The sequence below is a fragment of the Argopecten irradians genome, chromosome 14, assembly GCF_041381155.1.
Source record: "Argopecten irradians isolate NY chromosome 14, Ai_NY, whole genome shotgun sequence".
In the NCBI taxonomy this organism is placed as follows: Eukaryota; Metazoa; Mollusca; class Bivalvia; order Pectinida; family Pectinidae; genus Argopecten; species Argopecten irradians.
This window is the reverse complement of record NC_091147.1, coordinates 22,319,367-22,331,379: the sequence shown is the minus strand read 5'-3', so window position 1 is coordinate 22,331,379 and position 12,013 is coordinate 22,319,367. Positions and strand designations below refer to the sequence as shown.

Below are 12,013 nucleotides of genomic sequence, written 5' to 3'. Positions count from 1 at the left end.
TTTTGTACTTTTTTCTGTAACTATGGAAACATTGCTGAAAATGGCAGATTTTTGTGTAAAAATCGTTTCCGGAGCACAACTCTAAAACCAGCGGAGATATTTCCATGAAACTTCATAGACACATTGTTCTTATGGTCTAGTAGTGCCTTTTGCTATTTTTTGGGTCACCTGAGACGAAGTCTCAAGTGACCTATTCTAATCGCCATTTGTCCGTCGTCGTCCGTCGTATGTCCGTAAACAATTTACATTTTCGACTTCTTCTCCAAAACTGCTGAAGCAATTTCAATGAAATTTGCAGAAACCTTCTTAGGCATAAGGCCAATCAAAATTGTGAATTATATGGTCCCCACCCCCCAGGGGGCTGTGGGAGGGGCCAAAAGGGGTAAAATTGAGTAAAATTTCAAATATCTTCTTCTCTACTCACAGATGTGGTAGAATCAAATACTCTTCATAGATAGAAAGGTCTTAAGGTCCTTTACAAAAAATGTGAATTATATGACCCTGGGGTCTCCAGTTTCCGCCTGGGGAGGGGGTTAAGTTTACTATAGTTTATATTGGGAAAACACATTTTTGCGCATTATTTGGTCATTTGTAATAGGAAATGAGTCAAATGTTGTCAGAATTATCAGTATGAGATGGCCATTTAATCCTATTAACAAATTTTCTATGACTGACCCCCAGGGGCCTTAGGGGCGGGGTCAAATAGGCTAAAACTTCAAAAATCTTCTTCTGAAGTTCTGGAAATGGTAGAATCAAATACTTTTCATAAATAGAAAGGTCTTAAGGTCCTTTACAAAAAATTGTGAATTATATGACCCTGGGGTCTCATGTTTCCCCCTGGGGAGGGGGTCAAGTTTACTATAGTTTATATAGGGAAAACACATTTATGAGCATGTTTTGCTCAATTTTCATTGGAAATGAGTCAAACTTGGTTAGAATTATTAGCCTGAGATAGCATTTTAATATCATATCCATATTGGTCCAGGCCGACCCCCTGGGGGCAGTGGGGCGGGGCCAAAACAGGTCAAATAGGCTAAAACTTCAAAAATATTATTTTAAAATTCTGGAAATGGTATAAACAAATACACTTTATAGATGAAAAGGTATTAAAGTTTTTTATAAAAATTGTAAATTATATGACCCTGGGGTCTCCTGTTTCCCCTTGGGGAGGGGGTCAAGTTTACTATAGTTTATATAGGAAAAACACATTTATGAGTATGTTTTGTTCAATTTTCATTGGAAACGAGTCAAACTTGGTTAGTATTATTAGCCTGAGATAGCATTTAAATATCATATCCACATTGGTCCTGGCCGACCCCCGGGGGGCAGAGGGGCGGGGCTAAAAAAGGGTCAAATAGGCTAAAACTTCAAATATCTTCTAAAATTCTGGATATAGTAGAATCAAATAATTATAGATGGAAAGGTCTTAAGATGGTTTATAAAAATTGTGAATTATATTACCTTGGGGTCTCACTTTACCCCCTGGGGAGGGGTCAAGTTTACTTTAGTTTATATAGGAAAAACACAACCATATCCGTCCTCGATGACCCCCTGGGGGACCAGAGGGGCCGGACCAAACACGGTCAAAATAATTAAAATTTCAAAAAATACCTCTAATTTCACAGGTTTGATGGAAGCAAATACTCTTCATTGTCTAAAAAGTCAAATTTATAAATCACTGACCAACTTCAAGGCCCAGCATATAGTGTTTATATGTCTTTAATTTGATTCATTATTTGTTTAATTATATATTCTAAATCAGGTGACCGTTAAGGCCCAAGGGCCTCTTATTTAGGTTTTCATTTTTTGTACTTTTTTCTGTAACCATAGAAACATTGCTGAAAATATCATATTTTTGTAGCAGGTTCATTTCTGGATCATAACTCTAAAACCAGCAGAGATATTTCCACGAAACTTCATATACACATTCTTTTCATGGTCTAGTAGTACTTTTTGCTATTTTTAGGTTTTCATTTCTTGCACTTTTTCCGTTAACATGGAAACATTACTGAAAATATCATGGTAAATGGTAAATGTTACTTTGCAAAACTCCACCAATCTTTGTGTATATAGTCTAATATAAATGTCAAGGCTGTATACCTGATTCAACAATTGCAGCCCCGCTCTACTTGAATTATACTCCATCTTTCTTTAGCTCAACTTCCTTTTTCCTGGTTTTTTTCATACACATAGGTCTCCACAATCAAACTTACTTCAGCTTTGATATCTCCATTGGCGGGGGATCTGAATGACTATGTCCTTGTTTTATTAATTAACGTCCTAATAACAGCCAAGATCATGTAAGGACGGTCTCCCATATATACGGCGTGTATGAAGTGCGTAGTGCGTGTCTTGGGTAGGATCTAAATTGATGTAATTATAACGTTATTTACACGAAGATCCATACTGTCTAGTTTAAGACATAGGTTACTGAACTAACGAGAGATATATATCGGGATTCCGTACACTTACATTGCTTGCTTTTTATCGGCGATTTCGGAATGTATCGACAAATCAGAAAACAGCAAAAATATCTATTAGATAACGAAACAAATCATGTTTTTTTCCGCATTGTTACATTTAAACATGTCACAGTAAGTAACAAGAATGTATATATGAAATGACGAATAGCAAGGGGAAAAACAAATGCAGCACCAAATCCGGTAGGTAAATCGGTAGATAAAAATGCTTCTACAATTTTTTTCATAGATAAACTGTAAGGCAACGTAGACAAACATCTGCAGACGTAGTTCAACTTCCAAGATAAAGTTTAAAAATACGACATTGCTTGAGGCCAGTTCCGCGTCTTCAAACATAATTTTTCTCTTTTAGATATTAAAAATCGATTATTTCAATAAAACATATTTTTTGTTGTCACCAGTACCGCATAAACCAAACAATTTGGTAATCGAATAGAAAATCAATACTGTTTCATACTGCGGTTCTCGGTTAGTGGAAAAGCAACATACATGTATATTTTGATAGGAGTTGCCAATGTTAGGGCACCTGGGGTCAGCTCGCAAAACAGCAGTGTTGTCCTTACGCAAGTGGTCTCTCGCATAGAGTACCGAAGGATTTGATATATGTTATTATGTCTTTAGAAATATATATCGATTCTAATGTTACTGAAAGTCTACTATTTTAGGGGGAAATAAAAGCATCTAGCTGTTGATGATAATGAATGGATATACGAACACGTGATTGAGTTTTGTTATACTGATTTTAAAATATATTATCCAAGCTACTATTTGTCCAGTAGGTATAAGGATTTTCATCACCATTGATTGTCTCCATATTCGGCGTACCTAGTATTTGACAATTAAGAACTCGTATCGCGCAGGTTGAGATTCTATATATTACGTAACTTTTATTTAAAGAAATATAAATAAAACTTTTAATTTCGTCTCTATATAAAACAGTAGAAATCTGACTCGGATGTGACGTTTTGGTCTACAGAGACAATCATGCGATGTCATATATATATATATCATGACGCCAAATCTACCTGTGACGTCATAAAAGTGTTATTACACATGTATCTTCCGATATCTATGACATGGCTAGAGGGCAAATTATACGATAAGATTGCAAATGAAATGAACGAGTTTGCATAAAATCGCAAATGTAATAAACACGGATTGAATATAAACCCTTTTCATTCAACTACAACAAACCACATCTTACAAAGCATTAATGTCTAATTGCTTTGTCAAAAACACCCACAATGGGTGCCGCCATTACATGGTCAAGTGATTGGCGGCCATTACCTTCGTTAAGTTTGACAGCTTCGCGTCAGTGGTAACAAGATGGCCGACGGAGCGAAATTTAAAAAGGGCGGAAGACGGAAAAGTGTGATAAACATGATACGATTCATGATTTATGTCCCTGTCTAATACCGTTCAGCCTTCACAGGATGCCTGAGAGGGAGGATGTGCGACTTTCATGGGGTGCTGCAATCAACCCCTCTGGGTCTCAGAAAATTCTTGCTATAAAAAAATACATCATATTTCCCCGATTTGAAATATGCTTCTAGGGAGTCGAAATCCGACAGTGGTAATTTCACTTCAAGTAAAATATTTTCATTGTTGATGTTCAAAATACCATCTAGTAAAACAGAAAGCCAACAGTTCCACTACACAAGAACAACATGAATATACCGCAGTCTCCAAACACACGCACCTCGCACAACATACATGCAACACACCGCATACATGGGAGGCCTTCCTTACATGACCATAGCTGTTAATAGGACGTTAATTAATCAAACAAATAAAAAACCTATTGTTTAAAAATTTGACTCTCTGCTTTTATCACCTCACATTCAACTCTTTCACACTCATTTTCGTCGTGGTTTCGTTTCGGTGTTTGTTAAGTCCATATTGTTTATTAACCCTAGCTCTAAGTTAGTTAGTTGTTCCCATATTCCATTTCATCATTTCGTCAGTACTGTGACGTTCAATGAACAACACTCACTCAATTGGGCGGGCACAAATCTTATTTATTGCATTTGGCTGGAGTCGCTTATGAGCATGACATGTGGACAATGACAGGGCCGCTTAGGCGCTTAAAAATAGCACTTAAAATGTTAGAAGCATTCTAAATGAATACTCTAAGTTCCACAGTAACGCTCACATGGCTACATGTTTTACTTGGTCCAGCCACACACGAACACTCGACCGTAAACACCCAGCCGTTACGCCCACACAATACCCATGGCGAATGTCACTTTTCATTGGTTTTCTGTTATGGCCTAACCTCTGTTTTCATTATCACTAAATCATCATCAACAATGGTGTGTAGTATTCTCCCTACATACCCACTCTTGAGGTAGTTATAACTGTCAAATGACTTTAAATTACTCATCTCACTTCCATCAACCTCACGACCAAATAATTGTAAACATCGCCGTACATCACTTCCGGCCACTCTCTCGTATCATCTTTCAACTCGCTAGTTTTTACGAACTCTGGACGATTTCAATGGTTTCGAAAAATCCATGATGACTCTTAACTTCGATATTCTTGAGAAATTGATAGAAATTCCATACACTTATACAATAAAATCGACAATGTAAAAGACGAGTTTACGGCTCTTTCACACTGACCTTCACCGCCTTAGTCACGGATGAGATAAGTCCGGGAGTTAATGGCGACCGACGTCAACGCCACCTTTTAACGTAACTTCGAACAACTGAAAAAGTCATCTATAGGACGTACATATAACAAATCAAACCAAACCAATCAAAAAGGACAGTGGAGACACCCGTTCTCTAGGCCTTTTTCGAATCCTGATGATGATGACATGTCATCGTTTCCTAATGAGAGAAACATAAACGTTTTCTAACATCACGTGACTACATAGCTGTGCTTTTTTAGGTCACCTGAGACGAAGTCTCAAGTGACCTATTCTAATCGCCTTTTGTCCGTCGTCGTCCGTCGTGCGTCGTCCAACGTCCGACGTATGTCCGTAAACAATTTACATTTTCAACTTCTTCTCAAAAACCGCTGAAGCTAATTCAATGAAATTTTGCATAAACCTTCTAAGGTATAAGGCCAAACAAAATTGTGAATAATATGGTCCCCACCCCCATGAGGGCTGTGGGAGGGTCCAAAAGGGGTAAAATTGACTATAATTTCAAAATCTTCTCCACTCACAGATGTAATTGAATCAAATACTCTTCATAGATAGAAAGGTCTAAAGGCTCTTCACAAAAATTGTGAATTATATGACACTGGGGTCTCAGGTTTCCCCTTGGAAAGGGGGTTAAATTTACTATAGTTTATATAGGGAAAACACATTTTGAGCATTATTTGGTCATTTGTAAAAGGAAATGAGTCAAATGTTGTCAGAATTATCCCTATGAAATGGCCATTGAATCCTTTTAACAAATTTCCCATGACTGACTCCCAGGGGCCTTAGGGATGGGGCCAAAAGGGGTCAAATAAGCTAAAACTTCAAAAATCTTCTTCTGAAATTCTGGAACTGGTAGAATCAAATACCCTTCATAGATGGAAAGGTCTTAAGGTCCTTTACAAAAATTGTGAATTATATGACCCCGGGGTCTCAGATTTTCCCCTGAGGAGGGGGTCACATTTATTTAGTCTATATAGGAAAACACATTTATGAACATTAATATTTGCATAGTTTTAATTGGAAATGAGTCAAACTGGGGTAGAATTATTAGCCTGAAATAGCTTTTTAACATCATATTTATTCATATTGGTCCTGGCTGAAAGCAAGAGACCAGAGGGGCGGGGCCAAAATGGGTCAAAATGGCTAAAATGTCATAAATCTTCTTCTGAATTCACAGGTTTGATGGAACCAAATAATCTGCATATATTAAAAAGTGAAATTTATAAAAATCACTGACACTTACTGACTTCTAGGTTGGTTTTGTTGTTTAATGTTTGGCTAAGCAAATTGGAATTTTAAGCATAAGGTTTGACGATTACATAATACACTAACTATCAAAATGAAAAACAAAAAATAAAAATTCTAATACGAAAGTTCAACTTTAAAGTTTATTTTGATTTGTAAATAATTTTTATAGATTTGAACCAACTTTTTAATGCTCTTTCTGTAGCAGCACTTAGTTGACCGTCAAGGCCTCTTGTTTGTTTGTTTGTTTGCTTGTTTGCTTGCTTTCTATTATATTAACGTCATATTAACAGCAAGAGTCGTGTAAGGACGTGCCAGGTTTGTTGATGGAGGAAAGCCGAAGTACCCGGAGAAAAACCACCGACTAGTGGTCAGTATCTGGCAACTACCCCACATGGGATTCGAACTCGCGACCAAGAGGTGGAGGGCTTGTGGTAGTATGTCGAGACATCTTAACCACTTGGCCACCGCGACCCTTGTGTATATAGTGGTCGTCAATGTGAATAACATTTTTGTTGTAAAAAATTTTCAAAACCCAGCCAAAACCGAACTTGTCTATTTACGGATCGACAGCTGTCAATTTCGTAAATCATTTATAATACTTATATATATATATTTATCGCACCTCGGACAGAAATGTCCCCAAATGATTGGCGGAGAGCCGTCACGTGGTGACCCCCTATCACTTTATAGGGGGTCAGTAAATTTTATTATGGTGCAATATGGCGGCTCTCGCCCTCGCTTCAAAATTTAAACACATTCTCTTCAACTAAATATATACCACATATTTACCGTCAAACTATATGTTACTTCTTAATTTTGTGTAAAAATAACTTTTATCGTTTTAATACTTAAAATTAAGCTTAATGCATTTAAATACGAATTGCTTACCCTGCGCCAGTTTGAAAGTTGATGACGCGGCGAAAGTCAAACGTAACTATTCAAGCGTTTTCTAGACTGTGATTATTAACATATGGTTATGTTCGTACCTACAGACCACTCCTCGCTCTACAATCAAATTATCAGCATAACTTTTAAGAGATTATCTCAGCGAGAATGCACACAGGATCAAGGAGATCACACTTTAAATGTTGGATGGATGTTTATGTCACTTTTATTTGTGATGCTTTTAATATAGATTCTACAACCAGTTTGGTGTCGTATTGGGGTAGACCTAACTAACTATGCACTAGGAATGTTGCAATTCTTGTTAATTTATGGATATTCAGTACGTATGTTGCAGGTTCCATATACAGTGTATTTGCAAAGAGATACATAAATAAATATGACATAAGACTACTGCCTAGGCCACTTCTGAATTATTTTAAAAACGGCGATTGTTTGATTTCAGATTATTCACGAAACGAAGACCTTATGAAACGAAGAAAAGGTTCTCGATGCGATAAATTCGTTATATAGTCAGTTACTGACCCCCCTTTAAAGGCATAGAGGGTCAAGCCCTTTCCACCTATAATTCTTACTGGCCCTCTATGCCTTTATATAGGGGGTCAGTAACTGACTATGTAACTAATAATATATATAAAGTATACAGCTATATGTGCCAAATACCAAAATGTAGAGATACATGCAATTTTTGCAAAGCGTACTCGAAGAAAACCGCTGTCAAAGCTTTTTTACGTTTTGTGTATGCATCAATGTCCGTACTTGGTAAAAGTCATTCGAAGTTCATATGTAATAAACAAATTGTTTGAATTGCAAAGAAGCAGTTCATGATGAATTTGTCGCATGATTCATGACGATTTTTAACCCAAAACCCTTATAAAATAACATTTAATTCATATAACGTTCATGTAAAACCAAGTTCATGAGGTTTTTTTTTCAAATCAAAATTGGGAGTAAATGATATATATGCAAATGTTTCCCCCAGAATAATTACTAGTGTGCAAGAAAATGAATTGCCTCCCTTGTTTCTTGCATATGTACATATATAATACTATCATATACATGTATCTTTTACTTTCAATTCTTTGATTTGTTAATTATCGTAAGTAACTTAATATCTTTATCAATTCAATGTTTTACTATGATATGTATATACTAACTTAGTCAATACAAATCTGATTAAATTACATATTCTTATAACCACTTTGTTCAATAAAGGATCTGACAATATCCCATATGGGGTCACGTTCGGATGACCTTTTACCACGTGTACCCCAGATCAAATACATTTTCTACACATTTCTACGTCAATTGATAATGTTATTTTGTCCCAGTAAGCATATACATTTAGAATTGTTATGCACTTTGGGCGAAATGACTACGTGCACGAAAATAATTCGGACAGCTTTTTCAAACTAGTTCGTCCTCAGTCAAGACTCTGGCAGTGCCAATTTGATTTGCCATTTCCAAAGGTCATCCTGACGTGACCCCTAATGGGATGTTGTCAGATCCTCATATCAAACGTAGTGATGATAAGGACCTATATTTTAATCAGATTGAGTCAATACATGGTTTTGCTGCCAATATTGTAATTTTAGCTGTTATTTTCTTCGAAGGTCACACAGATAATTTCCATGTCGAAATTTTGTTGTTGGTAATTAATGGGGTATTGTAGTACATGAACATATAATTAGGATAATGGCGATATATTATGTGATGAGTAACGTCTGCATGTTATTTTTTTGTTTTCGTTAAGTGTTACTTGTTTTGTCATTAAGAAACCTGTTTGTATTGTTATGAATACACTTTACCATGATGCAGCAAGTAGAGAAAAACTGAGAGAATCACTTTTAAGGATAACATTTAATTGTTTTGTCAAATAGAAACTTGTTTGTCTATTAATACCCATATCGTTATTTTATCACTTCAGGTGTTTCGGCAGCTCCCAACATAGTAACTGTGAAAAGCACTTTGTTAGAAATTTCATAAACATCAGAGAATAAGCGTGGATGTATGGCAATTCATCCGTCATCCAATCAGAAGACCGCTCTTCAGAATGAATGATGTGTATAACTTTTAATCCAACGTCGATGATCAGCTGTCAAACAAATCTGTATATAATTTATGAACGCATCGCTGTTGACACGTTACTATTCTAGATGACCGACGGGAACATCATTTCAATAATAAAAAGGAATTCTATATGCATGTTTAGTAAACTTCAAAATATACAATTACACGACGGTTAATATTTTATAAAAACGAAAAACATGGATTCAAACGTTTACAACAATTCCTCGCAGTCTACAGCCAAGGATTACTTCTCACTAGACGATTCAGACTCGTTTGTGCTCTACCAGTTAGCCCGCGTGATGACCATATATGTACAACCAGTCATTTGTATCGCTGGATTGGCTGGCAATGTCATATCTCTATTTGTATTTCTGTCTAAGGATTTGAGGAAAACGTCTTCTAACATCTACCTGGGCGGGTTTTCGGCCTGTGGTTCACTGTTCCTCGTGGCACTTTTCCTGGTTTGGTTGGAGGCTATAGGTTTCGAACTAGTGCACGAACCCGTCTGGTGTCAGATGATCGTGTTCGTGACATACGTTTGTAGTTTCATGACAGTGTGGTTTGTGGTATGTATAACAGTGGAGAATTACATATTTACATTCCACTTACAGAAAGCAACATATATATGTACGGTTCCCAAAGCCAAAGCTGTTGTTTTGACGGTAACTCTTGTTGGAATCGCCCTATATCTGTTCGTTTTATGGGCTTCTGGAGTAGTTGTCGTGAAAGGGTACAGCATTTGTACACATACCGCTTCCCATCCACGAATCACAGAAATCTTCACGTACATCGACACAGTGGTAGTCCTAGTACTTCCATCTATCATATTGATTGTGCTGATAGGGGCGATTCTCATCAAGCATGTATGGATAACGCGGTCCGAAATACGGACACGTCTGTCAAAAAAGGAGAAGTCACTAGTTAAGATAACCCGAGTGCTGCTTGCCATAGGAATTAATTACGTTGTACTGAGTGGGCCGTCATACGTCAACAAAATCCGTTTCATCATCCTGACAACGTTTACGGATATTCGGCCTACAGTTACCGACAGATCACTGAACCAGATATTTCAGATCATATTCTATATGACTTTTTGTGTGAATTTCCTCTTCTACATCCTGTGGAGCGTTAATTTTCGACGGGGACTCAGAAAACTTTTCTCCGTGAAGAAATGTCAGCACGATACAAAAGTTGAGAGTGGACGACAGCTCAAATTGCGGGATATGACTTGAAATTCATTTTATGAGCTTTCCATTTCCCGGTGAATTTGTTTTCGTCTTCGCCTTAATTTGAAAATATATTTGGTAGTTACAGGTTTTCTGTGTCATTTATTGACATAAAGGAACCGCCGTTATGGCGGATCTATGACATATTACTTTGGTGATATTGAATGTCTACATACGTACGAGTATATGATGAATAAGTTTTGTCTGATGCCTTAGATAAACTGTAAATCAATTCATTTTCGCGTATACAATATTTCCCGGTTTCGTTATTCTCAACATACTGTAAAGGTACTTATTTTAGCGGCGAACAACCGAATTACGCTAATACATATCTGCGCAAATAAATCATAATTTACGTTTTTCACATTTTGCTTTTAATTAGTTCTTTAACAGTATTCGAAAATAAATAAATTCGCGAACAAGGATATCATCGACAACCGTTTTAATTATCACTATTTGATTGATCACGTAATATTTGATTTATCACGTAATATTTGATTTATCACGTAATATTTGATTTATCACATACTATTTGATATTGTGGTTATATGATATTGGTATTTTAATTGTTTCAATTATTTTGCTTTGTAAAAGCGAAGAATCTTTCTTCATTGAAGTAGTAATTTGCTATATATGTCATGCATATGGCAACCATTGTAATGTTACTTTTGTAATGAATTAACATGACAGCTTTCATAAAAATAAAGTACATATATTTCTAATATGGCTCCTGAAGATTCCCTTCAAAGCTACTTTTGTGTGTTCACGGCTTCACTACTGCGATCAAACATATCGTGATATATTGATCACCGTCCGTTATCGCTGAGGTCAGCCAACCAGCGCTTCGCCAATTAATTTTCCGACCTGATTACTTGCATTTGAACAACGAACGCTGATATAGCGATGCTTACGGTTTAACTCAATCTGATTAAAATACAGATCCCTTATTATCGTTTGATAAAAGCCTCCTTATTACCACTGCGTTTGATATGGTTATACGATTCTGCATTTTAATCCGATTGAATTTGATTGTTGATTGATAGGTTTACGCGCTACATTGAATATGTCTGTATCCCATTGCGTTCATACCACCTTTAACGCAATCAAAACACTGTTCAATCTTTATATATATACAGCATGGATAGTACCTAGATGGTAAACCTATCCCCCATGTCAGAAACATTGGAATAACTCATCAGTAGAAATGTTTTTCACCACATTTATCACAGAATAAATATTTCAGTACAAAATTGTCAAAGCATGTATTCATACAGGGTATAATAAAACGATATCAAACGAAAAAGACTCGAAAAGCGATATTTTGGAAGATTGGCGTATGTGAAATATGTGTGTGAAATGTATGCGTATTTTGGGAATCTATATGGCGTCTTAGGAAACAAAATGTGTTTTTTATGTATAAATCCGATGACAAA

At 36.4% G+C, this 12,013-nt stretch overlaps 1 protein-coding gene across 1 annotated transcript; it reads left to right on the top strand.

The window, feature by feature from the left end:
• Window positions 1-9,499: 9,499 nt before the first annotated feature.
• LOC138307519 (somatostatin receptor type 4-like) lies at window positions 9,500-11,009 on the top strand. Its single transcript, XM_069248310.1, has one exon. The coding sequence runs from the start codon at window positions 9,552-9,554 to the stop codon at window positions 10,584-10,586; it is 1,035 nt and encodes a 344-aa protein (XP_069104411.1). The 5' UTR covers window positions 9,500-9,551; the 3' UTR covers window positions 10,587-11,009.
• The last annotated feature ends 1,004 nt before the right edge of the window (window positions 11,010-12,013 follow it).

Bases quoted from the DNA above. Each gene is read 5' to 3' on its own strand.
- LOC138307519 (XM_069248310.1), top strand. From the start codon at position 9,552: ATGGATTCAAACGTTTACAACAATTCCTCGCAGTCTACAGCCAAGGAT.